This window comes from Lissotriton vulgaris, chromosome 1_1 (genome assembly GCF_964263255.1).
Source record: "Lissotriton vulgaris chromosome 1_1, aLisVul1.2, whole genome shotgun sequence".
Classification (NCBI taxonomy): Eukaryota; Metazoa; Chordata; class Amphibia; order Caudata; family Salamandridae; genus Lissotriton; species Lissotriton vulgaris.
The window spans coordinates 920563350-920576589 of record NC_141685.1 but is presented as its reverse complement, the minus strand read 5'-3'; the positions used below and the strand labels follow the sequence as shown (position 1 = coordinate 920576589).

The following is a 13240-nucleotide window of genomic DNA, read 5'->3' as shown; positions in this document are numbered from 1 at the left end:
CACCCCCACACACCCTCACCCTCACACACCCTCACCCTCACACCCCCTCACCCTCACACCCCCTCGCCCTCACACCCCCTTGCCCTCACCCTCACACCCCCTCACCCTCACACACCCTCACCCTCACACACCCTCACCCTCACACACCCTCACTCACCCTCACCCACACTCAGACACCCTCACCATCATAGCATAACAAAACATAGCATAGCATAACAAACAGCATAGCATTACAAAAAAAAGCATAGGATAGCAAAACATAGCATAGCATAGCATAACAAAACAAAGCATAGGATAGCAAAACAAAACATAGCATAACAAAACAAAACATAGCAAAACACAAAGCATAGCATAACAAAACACAATAAAACATAGCATAGCATAAAAAACATAGCATAACAAAACAAAGCATAACAAAACATAGCCAAGCATAACAAAACACAACAAAACATAGCAGAACAAAACATAGCATAACAAAACATAGCATAAGAAAACATAGCATTGCAAAGCAAAACAGCATAACATAACAAAACACAACAAAGCATAACAAAACATAGCAAAACAAAACAAAGCGTAGCATAGCATAACAAAACATAGCATAACAAAACATAGCATAACAAAGCATAGCATAACAAAGCATAGCATATCACAACATAGCATAGCATAGAAAAACAAAGCATAGCATAGCAAAACACAACAAACAGCATAGCATAACAAAACACAACAAAACATAGCATAGCATAACAAAACAAAGCATAGGATACCAAAACTAAACATAGCATAACAAAACAAAACAAAACATAGCATAGCATAACAAAACATAGCATAACGTAACAAAAACAGCATAACAAAACACAACACATAGCATAACAAAACATAGCAAAACACAACAAAACATAGCATAGCTTAACAAAACACAACAAAACATAGCATAGCAAAACAAAACATATAATAGCATAGCAAAACGCAACAAAACATAGCATAGTATAACAAAACATAGCATAGCAAAGCATAATAAAACACAAGAAAACATAGCATAGCATAACAAAACATAGCATAACAAAGCATAGCATAGCAAAACTGCTGCACTCCACACACTGCTGCATGCCTCACACTGCTGCACACCTCACACTGCTGCACGCCTCACACTGCTGCACGCCTTACACTGCTGCACGCCTCACACTGCTGCACGCCTCACACTGCTGCACGCCTCACACTGCTGCACGCCTCACACTGCTGCACGCCTCAAACTGCTGCACGCCTCAAACTGCTGCACGCCTCAAACTGCTGCACGCATCACACTGCTGCACGCATCACACTGCTGCACAATTCTGCATTACTCACAATGCTGCATTCTGCACACTGTTGCACGACACACTGCTGCACACCACACACTGCTGCACGCCACACACTGCTGCACGCCACACACTGCTGCACGCCACACACTGCTGCACGCCACACACTGCTGCACGCCACACACTGCTGCACACCACACACTGCTGCACGCCACACACTGCTGCATGCCACACTGCTGCACGCCACACAACACCACACGCCACACAACACCACATCACTCAAGGACACCACCACATCACTCTAGGACACCACCGCATCACTATAGGACACCATTGCATCACTATAGGACACCACCGCCACAGCAGAAGAAAAAACATCATACCAGCAGAGTTAAGGAGGATTTGCATATAACTGGGTCTAGTCTGAGGTGTTAAGGTGGGAATAACATGCAGCCCCAAGTAATTACCAGAGGCAGAGATGATCTCAAACATTCCATCCATCACACATTTGTATCCTTCTTTGGTTCGAATAAGGCCATGGATGTTCCAGCTTCACCAATATGGGCACAAGTGGACGTGGCCATCACTGAGGGTGTGCAGGGTCGAGTCTGAGCATCAGCTCACCATCCTGTGATTCTGGGCAAATCACTTAATCTCCCAGTGCCTACCCCCAAAAAATATGTGTCCTTGTGTAATGACACTGGTGCTCTTGTAAAGCTCTCCAGTACCTTTGAGTTGAGTTCGGGCTATATAAAGCTGCAAAAACTAAACTCCATTGAGGGAAAAGTACCAGCTAGGCTAGTGAGCCAATATTTCAGAGCTTCCTACTCAAATTTTGGTGTCACTGTTTGATTCAGGTCAAAGGTCAACTTTAGTGGTAACTTAAACTCTCTAATACAATACAAATCATGAATAAAAAATACTTCCAAGTGTACATACATGGAGGAGTTTTGCATCAGCTCTATTCAGCCATTGGTCTGTTCAGTTTTCATTCACATTTGCATCTGCCCATCAAAACATGTGGCGTGGGGCAATGGGGCATCTACTGGCTCACTTAAGCATTGAATGGTGGCATTTAGCTTGGTAACAGGCGTAAATCCACCAAAAAAGTGCACTTCAGGGCCAGGGATGGGGACCAATACTTTACTATCCTAATGCTTTTTATTTCCATACTGTATTATTTTGTAGTCATCCTTCCATATTTAAAATATGTCTTCAGGTTACAGTAAATGAAAGCTAATAGCACTTTTATTTTTCCTCATTAAGGATCATATCGTTCTGTGAAATGCATTAAAAAAAACTAAGGGTTTCTATCCCAGTTCTAAATGGAATTGTCTGCTGAAAAAAGTCCCTTTTTTATATTAAAATCATATGCATATTTTTTTAATTGTACGTTTTAATTGCAAGATATGGTTGCCTCATTTATGCGATTAAGTTCCTTTTTGTGGTCTAAGCCTGCAATAATTATTTTTCAATTAACCATCACAACAGTTTGCCATAGCCAGGCCTATTCTTTTTCCCAATGCTAATGAGAGAAGGCCAAGCCTTATACTGGAGTATTCCAGAAATTAACTCCTTCAGTAGGAGAGAAAGAGACCTCAACTCTGCACCACATTGGTCTGTAGTGTATTCCACGCGTCTTTAGACACGGGCCATATGCCTGGAAGCAGCAGAGTCTATCTAATTCCCTGCTTACCAGGGTGAAACGGGGCCTTTTTCAGTGGAAATCTCTTAAGTAGGTACTTTGAGCTAAATAACTCCAGGCGTTTGTACCACGTGTGGCGACGAGGAGCGACTCTTTGCAGACGCCATTCGGTAACCAAAGTCCTTCACACCCCTCTCTTCAAGAGCACCAAAGGTGGCATTGCGCCCTCTGCCCCTACACGACGCCTCACAGATTCCTGTCACCCTCCGTGCTGGGACGCGTCACTGGATCGATGAGAAATGCATTTATTTTGGGGTTTCTTCGGGATGCGGAAGCATCGTCCGGCCCTCCTTGCAGCCATCTTCCTGTTGATTTTACTCCTGCTACAGAAACCTCTCACGTGGTAAGTACAGGGTACCCCATAGACAGAGATGGGAAACATTTAAATATGTGCATGTGGATAATACATTGAGGCGAAGTGTGGGTTATGGCCCAGTGACGTCACCAGGAGGTTTCTGTGTCCGAATACACCACGATGCTACAGGCAAAGGGCTTTGTAAATGTCACCAGAACCATAATACGTATAACATTTTATGTATTTTTATTTCACTTATTGTTTTTTTTGGACTCCCCAATGGCTGGTTGGACTCAGTCAGTGATCTAAAAGTTGCCATTACGATAAATTGTGGCAATCAGTTCATGGGAAGGACATAGTACCTGCAAATTGCGTTTACTAATATTATAGCTATTTACTACGTAGCTATATTTGATACATGTACACATACACACCCTTCAGTATACAGGCATATGTGTAAATTGTAACATGCTATTTCTCAACCCCGTTCAGTGCAAGTGTGTGCCGTGATTCAAACAGGTGAATCCTCAAGTAGGTCACAATGCCCGCCCCACCCTTATTAATTGTAACAAAATAACATATTACATTCTGTACATCTGCATACATTGTTTATGCCTGGAAAATGATATGCGGATCTCTCACGGCGGTGGGGCTATAAAGGAGTCATACATTTTGTCCTATTCAAAAACGCAATAGGAAGGATTTGTACTGTATTATGATTGCATCTATACCGTGCTTACTACCCCTGATGAGGCGTCTTAATCGTTTACAAAGAAAAACAAAAGGGGATGATGGACGGAGCGTTGACAATACAAACACTCACCCCCAGTCAACTGATCTGGGTTTAATCCATCACCGTTCTTTAGCTCACTCAGCCACCCCAGTTCAGACATGGCCATATGCAAATCAGTCTGACCCTGTGCCTCATGGAAACAGTCCAGCCCAAACTGCCAAGCCATGTCTTCCCTGGACCGGAATCAAGCTTCCCAGGACCGGTTTCTGGCATTACAGCCGTCTTCAGCCGGGCTTGCTTGAATCCAGTGGCAAAGTGAGCAAGGGACTCACGTCTGAGCATACCCTTAATCTTAATCGTTTACGCCAGGCAGCATGCTGCTCCGGAACACAAGGTTAGTGGTTAGTCCAGTGTTCATTCCACTTCCTTTGTGGTAAACTAAATTAATAGAAGTTAGGTATGATCAACAAAGCAGAGCAGATTAGGGATTGTGAGGTTGCTGGAGTAGATTTTTTGTTTTTAAACAGAGGTGATCACTGAAATGAGCTGTGAGTAATTTGCATAAATGCATTATTAGACATTAGGACAAATATGCATATGGCTTAGAGAAGGTTGTGCTCAGAGATAGGAGGCATGCAGAGGCTGGAAGGGAAGAAAAAGAGGGAACAAACCGATGTTTGAAATAAAGGTCAGTTGTTCGTGCCAGATTTTAGGATTATAGAGGGCACATTTTGAAAAGTCATGCAATTTCAGGATGCAAGAAGGTGGAACGGCACAGCATTGTTTGCAAGTGAAGAAAGCGCTGTATTAAATATGTATGAGAGACACTAGAATCAGGCGAACTGACTATGCACTGCCAGGCATTAGACCACTGCTTCAGCATGGAGAGTAGATCAGCAGCTCAGGGTTTGGAAGCATAAAGTAATGGCCGGACACTAACATTAAAAGGAGATTTGGCAAACATGGGAGCAGATGGCTCTTGATGTTCATTCTCAAATTTGGTTTACAGTATTAATTACACAGCAAAGTGGAATCCATTTTGGATGCCTTGGCTGGCTTGTAAAGTAAGAATGTTAAAAAATTAACTAGATGGGTCAACGCCAGATCTGGTAGGCATACAGTTGCAGTCATCTTCAATGTGCTGGAGCAGGTAAAAAAAAAAACACATTTGTAGACGAGTCCGTGGAACGACATTCAGAAACGGAGCTCAGTATTAAATAGGTTACCGGGACCTGAATATCTTTGTCCGAGCAGCTATTATGAGGTCTCTGGACCTAAGCTCAATAGGGACGTTGGTGAAGTGGTAGGTGGTGGCATATCTATTATCTTTGATGTCATGTGAGATACGCCAGTGCTTAATTTGTAAAATTATAAGTGCCAGGGCCATGGCCGGGAGGCCACTGTATCTTGCACCCACCATTGTCCCTGACATCAATGCCAATGGCGGTACCAAAACAGCTAATAACCATCTCTCTCACCTGCAAGTGCGACAGTTGAAATTATTCCAGGTCCCCAAAGCTAAAGGAATGGCTAGGGAGGCAGGTTTTAGTAATTTATGTATATTGTATTCATAAAGAACCGTAGTTCTGCTCCTCTCTAAATTAGGTAAGCAGTGCCACCATATCATTAGTGTAGTGCTGACAATTAAGTGCCGGTGCCGACCTCCAGAAACAAATTCAGTGCTGGTGCTGAGAACCGCAAACAACCAGCTCAAATTAAGCGCTGTCTCTAGTTGGCAGTGGCTTGCACCCTGTTTACGTAGGGACCCTTCCTTCTAGTCAGGGTAAGGGAGTTACACACCCAAGATAACCCCTGCTCACCCCCTTGGTAGATTGGCAGGAGCAGTTAGGCCTAACTCGGAGACAATTAAAATAACTAATCCAATCCAACATACATAACTCACTTTTAAGAGGTTTAAGCAATTCTGTCCTTAGAACTCTATGGATGCGTTGATTTTAGCACAAAGTAATTTTGATGCACCAAAATCCAAATCGAAAAACAGTTGTAAAGGAGGAAAGCGTCAGAAAACACAGCGATGAGTTAGTTGGCAGTGGAGATGAAGTCTTTGATGACCGAGACTTCCAACAGAAGGCAAGCACACACAAGCCCTTGGAAAAGCAGGATACAAGAAAGCAAAGTCCCATTCTTTCACTGCCCAAAGGCAGACGTAGCAACTGCAGACCAACCCAGCAAAATAACACACTGCAAAGGGGCCAGTACTCCTGACAGCTCTTCTTCTTCTCAGAGTCCTTAGTCCAGAAGTGTTCTAAAAATGTGGCCTTATAGGTCCAATACTTATACCTCTTTTGACCTTTGAAGTAGGTATACTTCAAAGGAAAATCTTTGTTCACCTCAAGATCCTGCTTTGCTTTGTCTTAACTCCAGGCACACTGAAGGCGGGCAGAGACAACATTGTGAGAGGCCAGGCGCAGCCCTATTCTGGTTTCAGTGACCACTCCTCCCACCACTCTAGCAAAGAAAGGCCCATCAGCCTGGTGAGGGGCCATCGGGTTAAGCAGGGCACACCTCATCTCAATTTGACTGTCTAGAGTGAATACAAAAACAACCCAGCTTGATTCTACAGGCAGGCAGTGACTCAGAATGGTAAAGCAAGAAAATGCCTACTTTCTAAAAGTGGAATTTTCAAACACACAATTCAAAAACCAACTTCACTAAAATATGTATTTTTAAAACCTGAGTTCAAGGAACCCCAAACCTCTTTCTTTTTCCACTTGAAAGTTATACTTGTAAGATGTTACAAGGCAGCTCCAACGATAACCTATGGGAGAGATAGTCCTTACAATAGTGAAAATCAAAATTGCCTACACCACGGGTAGTTTTGGGGTGCTCTTCAGCATTGCTGGCTGCTCAAATATATGAGGCTCCTAATCTCTACCTGAAGCTTTGGAAGACTTGTCTCATCACTGTGACCTCAGATCCTCTACTCAATGAGGGCACTGTGCCTCAAAGACTATATCTACATATGGCCTGGGAGGAAAGACACATTCCTGAGTTGGAAAGTGAGAATATATATATATATATATAAATTAAATGGGGCGATTCCATCACTACTGTTTGTTGTCTTGTGTGGTGCGCACATTTATATTATAGAAGTAACCATCATGATCATGCCCCTCCTGTATTATTGACGCACACCCACTCTTGTAGGTGGCGCATATCCAATGTTGCATTCATGATGGTGTGGCAGCCATAGAAATATGCTACCATAGCCCATGTCTGGAAAAAAGAATCCAGGGGGCCATACAAGATGTTCAGTCCCTGTGAGGAGTCAAACATCTTGTATGAACGGTTCCTACACCACGGATGTAGGTTGTTAAGGGGATGGGTGCTCCCTGAAGACCACCCACTGGTTTCTATTGCTTGTCCTTTGCAGGCGTTCGGTATCCAGGTGTCAGACATCTGTATGCATTAGAGTAGCACCAAACAGTTTCCTGCAGAAGTGACTGCTTAAAGGCTACTTGGAAAACAGAGTCAAGAGGAAAGGAGGACAAGGGCTTTTAGGGAACGTAAAGGAATGGAAGTTGAAAATGTGCACTGCGATAACCACATGACATCTAGAAGAACGCGAGGCATTGCAAAGTAATCGTTGAGTGCTGGTGAAAAAGGAAGCTGGAACTGCTGTTGTCGAAAAGCTACTTTGTCCAGTATCAGGTCCGTAAGCCCTGTTGTAGTTATACTGGCTACTGGAAAATGACTTCTGCTTCCTGTGACGGTTTTGAAACTTTCGAAAGTGTGCAGCGGGGAGGCTGAGGGTTGATCTATTAGAGAACATAATAATGGGAGACATTGCAAAATATTTGTCAACAGTCCACACTATTCACATATACACAGACCAGGATCTACCATAATCTGCAGCTCAGCACAAGGCAAGCATGAATATGCATGCAACGTGCCACGTGGGTGGTGATTCCATTGTCTCTTTCAAGCCAGACTGCCCTCAGGAAGGGATCACAGTGATGCCTCACAACAGCAACCCAGATGATTGTTTGGGGCGACTTGTATGCTGCGAGTTGGGGCTGCTTGCAGCACAATCCTTTGTGTTGGACTGTGAGCAGCTACAGGGTCTGCAATAACACCTTAGATACGTGCAAATATCCCTCCCCAGTGCTGCGCTGTCCATTGGAACTAGGTGTGTCTAACTTGCTGGGGGAAGGGCAAGCCATGTTAACTGCAGAAATAAAGAGGGCTCTTGGAGAGCCCGTTTGCTTTTTTTTTTGTAAAAGGTTAAAAGTTGAAATTGAATCGCCAGCCAGCCAGGAGGGCAGAGGTTGACGAATGGGTGAGAGTGAGAGGCTGCGCAGCACTGACGAGTGGGAGAAGTAAAGCGGTCTCACTGTGTGCATCTATTTCTGAAAAATTAAATTTACCACTTCTGGTCTTGAAAATAAATGATAGCCCCGGCCCTGACAATAAAGTGCCAGTGTTGAGCACCGGCACAAATTAAGCACTGGAGATACCCAATAAGTGCATGGGGCATTGACTAGCAAATTCTAAAGGTTTCAGGATTAGGAGAACAATTCCGTTTCATCAACAGTTTTTTCAGGAAATATACATACTTTTCATCCACACTATCCTTACCTCCTCACAAATCCGAGTCTGTAAACATTTTTTTTTTTAAAGTAGCAGCGGAAAAAAATAAACCATCGTGCCACTCAACTCTTAATTATGCAACAATTCAGAAGAATTGGATGCCAGCAACGTTCTGCCAACAAACCTTGCAATGTAATATTAAATAAACTAGAAATGTATTTCTACTTTTTCTAGTACTATGTAGTAGGAGTTACTTGTGTGTTTTCACTTTAAAAAAGCAAAGGGCAAACAGTCAAACTTTCAAATTAATCGGATCAAGTGCAGTTGTGCATCCTTAAAATGAATTGTTACCTTTTATTTATGGAATTGCTCTGTGCATTGAATTATCATCCTCTGGGCCACACTGATGATCTTATTAGGTCTCTATGAGGCGATAGCCCTTCTTTCTTCCCAGTATGCACATTTCATTGTCTGAGGGGATTTTAATATGCAGGATGACTGTGTCTCTGATAATGGGACTCTGGCTTTGTTGGACAAAATGACTTATCGTTATCTCTTCCAAGTAGCCTCCACCCGATGCATCAAGTTGGCCATCTCTTGATCTTATTTTTTCTAATTGCCCTGTCTGTTTCTGAGCTCTGCCCATGGTCATGGCCGGATCATTCACCAATTACATTTCACTGGCAGGGTGGCAATAAACATCATATGGTTTGCACAGCTTCCTCCTATGCTTATTACACCAGAAATAAAAATCAAGCCAGCTGATCTTCCGAACTTTATATTTATCTCGGTCACTCACCTATCAGGTAGGCCTAATTCTGACACAGAAGTTCACAGCTGGCTTATTCCAGCTGCCAATCCCTTAGTTCCACTACTGATTCAGAAGGCCTGTATACATAGGCCTTCGAATCCCTGGTTTACTTTGCTTCTCGCATAGGAAAAGAGTGCCTGTAAAAGGTAGAGACTGTTGCGGGATATTATAAGTTGGAGACAACGAGGTTTATAAGGCGGCCTTGTGAAAACACCATGCTGCGTTTAGGTCAGCGGAAGAATCTTTTTTGAAGAAAAAACGGCATTAGCCACCAATGGGCCACATGAAAGCTTTAAAATCGTCAAGCGGTTTTTAGCAACCCATCAAGCAGCAGTGGTATTTGACGTTCTCAGGAGCTGTATGATAAATTAGTGTTTTTTAAAGAGAAAATCACTCAAATCCAGCATAATTTGGCTCAGACCCTTGTTTTAGACGACAGTTGATTGCCAAGGGACATTGGGACTGCCCGAGGCATTGTTCGCTCCTCCAGTTTAATTCCATCTTTTTGTAGGAATCTGAATCTGCTATTTTAGAAACTAAATCTGGTTCTCTGGCCAATCCGGCGCTATCAAGGAAGTTAACCACATTTTGAATAGGCTCTTGAACATTTCGACAGTCACAGTACCTTCAGTCTAGAAACAGGATAAATTGTTCTCGCTTCTTAAAAACCCTCTGTGAACCCTTATAATCTGTCGAATTTTAGACCTATTTGGCTTTTCCCAGCAGTATCGATATTGCTTGAGACGCTAATAAATAGGCAGCTGTCGGATCTGGAGACCAACAAGCAACTGTACCCCAGTAATCTGGATTTTGACCTATATATAGAAAGGAGACGGCGCTGCTTGAAGTCTCTGAAAACACCAAATTGTCATTGGATCAAGGATGGAGAGCAGTGATAATTTTACTTGATCTTCAGGCAGCGTTCGATCCGTGTCTCATGCAATCCTATTTAAGTGCCTTGCTGATCTAGGGGCTGGGGGCTTAGCCCTAGACTGGATTAAATCGTTCTTGGATAAGAGTAAAATCTGTGTGGTTGGGACTCTTCTCCTGTGGGTTTATGCCCCTTTCGTAAGGTTGCTTCAGGGCTTTTGTTTCAGCCCACCTCGGTTTAACGTCTATCTGGTCCTTTTGATGCCTCTGGCTGACTCGTTTGATTTTAAGATAATGTCGTACACCAATTACAATGAGCTACTCCTCACTTTTGAGAAGAGGGCTACTGTTTAATGTGGACCTTTTAAAAGCTGCCTTCAGGCACCTTGAATGACTCTGTGCTAGTCATCTAATGTGCAAAATGGATAACAATGAAATCTTATTGTTTGGGATTTACCAATCTAATTAGTGGCCAAATTATTGGCCTCATAGAGCCCTCCTCCAGTCCACCTTCGACCGTTGCAAAGAATTTAGAGGTCAAGTTCGATAACCTGTTTTCCTTCCAACCACAGGTTTCGGAAATGATAGGTAAATGATTTAGATTGCTCCTGGCCTTTAAAAAAAATCCTTTCTCCTGTCGGTGATATGTGCACTTATTTATCTCTAGGTTAGATTATGCTAACGTTTTGCACCTTAATCTCCCAGATTATCCGATTAGCAGACTTCAGGTGTTCAAAATGCCGCTGCCGCAGGTGTCAATGTCAATCTTCCTCTCCAGACACCCATGACTCCTCACTTGCGATTGCTGCCATGGCTGCCAGTAAAGAAGAGAATTCTTTACAAGACTTTACTTCTGGCCCTTGGGGTCTTCTTTGCCTCAGACCCTAGGTATCCGATAACTAGGCAGCTACATTACCAATGCAAAAAGCTATTGCTCCTCATGGTCTTTTCTAGTAGTGGTTCCTAAGAGTAGGCATGTTTAAAAAAGGGACGGGGTTGCTCTTTCTCTTATCTATCCACATGGAACTTGCTTACGACAGAGCTCCATGTGAGGAGCTTTGTGTCATCTTTCCCCAAAAATCTTACAACTTGGCAATTTGCTTTGGTTTAAGTGGTGCCTGTTAGTACTGTTAGGCTGTGGTGTGGGGACACCCCTTGGAGTATCTGTGCGCTTTACAAATTCATACTGTATGTATCACCAGCATAAATAACGGAATACAAGAGCACACTCTTCACAGGATAATTTCATTACAATGTTCAATTTTTTTAAATCTTTCACCAAAACCTATTTAGCGTTTATAGTATATGCCATACAATAGTATACTAGTGGGAATATTTGAAATATTAAATTTTACCTGCTTTCGTAATCAAAATTGCAAATCCCAGTTCCAATGCAGAGTGATAATCAAGGCAACTAACAGGGAAAAACATAGCAATTTCTCACAAAAAACATAGTTTAGCCCGAGAAAGGTCCATAGGGGATCAAACAAAAATGCCTTATTAATTTAGCATGACAGTATAAAAAACATTCACTCCCCAGATCCTCTTAACAATGAACAGGTATCAAACGTGCATATGGTCTGTTCTAGTTACTCTGAATCGGAGGAATGATAAATATAGTGCATCTGTTAATCCTCTTTACTATTTTAGCAGGTGTAAGTTAAACATTATACTTGAAGTGCTATACAAGAAGCAACGAGCTTGGAACTGATAAGAGTCTAAACCACCTAGACAAACGGTTGGCCCATGCCACCTTCTCATCTGAAGGGTTCGTCTACAAGAAAAAAATGCATGAATCTCACATTATAATTGGGAAAGGAACCAGAGAACTTCGAAGTTAAAGAATAGGGGGTTAAAAGTCCACTTTGTCAGTTACTACAGTATTTGTTTCATTTCAAGGTATTTAAAAAAGCTGAGAAGGTGGGATCTTGTTGGAAGAGAACTGAAAAGACCACTGCACTGATTCATTCATTCACACTGCTTAACTCACTCCCTCGCTTTCCCTTATTCATACTCCTTCTCACTCATTGATTCTCACGCTGATTGAAACTCTAAAACACATTAAACTTCATTACCTTTCTCCCTTTGCTGGCAACTCAGGAGATCAAAGGTAGCAAAAGAGCAGGAATCCGGCGCCGGATATTGGAACTAGCATGCCATGATTTCTAACAAGGAGCCAGACAGAGCAGCAGAGTCAGGCTCTAGAGGAAGACCCACCTCAAGCCCTTTCCCAGCTTCTTGATAGGAAAAGAAGCACAGCCCTATCGGAAGCTGAGACAATGCTGGGGGCCCTGCTCCTCACTGGCCTCAGGGATGCACGGATCTGCGCACTGTCAGCCCCATTTTAGCAGATATGCTGTGTAGCCTAAGGTATAAGCATATTGTTTGCTAAATAAAAAGGCTTGTGACTTTTATGGGTTAACTATTCCCCTCACATGCACAATCCAGACATCCATCTACAGAGTGGTGTGTTCTTAAACAACACTGAGAATCCGGAGTTGGAATATCCATGGGTTCGAACGCTTGATGAACAGTGGTGTACTGGAAGAAAGTTTGAAACCCTTCAATCTGGTATTTCTTCAGGAGCCCTGGTTGAGAGAGGACCAATCAGTAGAAGGCTTCATGGTACTGAATAGTAAAGGCCAGACCCGGGGTAAGGGGAGATCATCTGCTGGTGTTCTAACGCTAATATCTACAACGGTGATCAAGAGATCATTGGAAGTTATAAACATATCAAGTGGTCTGCAGCTTTCAGTGGTTGAATTGGGCTTGAGCAACAATGTTCTCAGATACTTTCTACTCATAAATGTCGATATTCATAAAGAAGACCATTGGCAAATGAAATGCTGGCTGGAATTATTTGAATACCCATTCCAGCGTCTGGTAGCAAAATATCCGAAAGCACTGATAATAATGTCCGGGGATGTTAATGCTCGTCTCTTCCCCGTACAGCGGACCTGCAGCTGGAGTAAGTTTTGGA

The 13240-nt window shown here is 42.9% G+C and overlaps 1 protein-coding gene across 1 annotated transcript in view; it reads left to right on the top strand.

Annotated features, from left to right (window-relative positions):
- Positions 1-3220: 3220 nt before the first annotated feature.
- Positions 3221-13240, top strand: part of LOC147748167 (galactosylceramide sulfotransferase-like) — a 31429-nt gene continuing 21409 nt past the window's right edge. Inside the window, exon 1 of the mRNA XM_086936391.1 lies at positions 3221-3343. Within this exon, the coding sequence (XP_086792517.1) occupies positions 3240-3343 (104 nt within the window). The 5' untranslated portion in view covers positions 3221-3239. The remainder of the gene's footprint in view (positions 3344-13240) is intronic.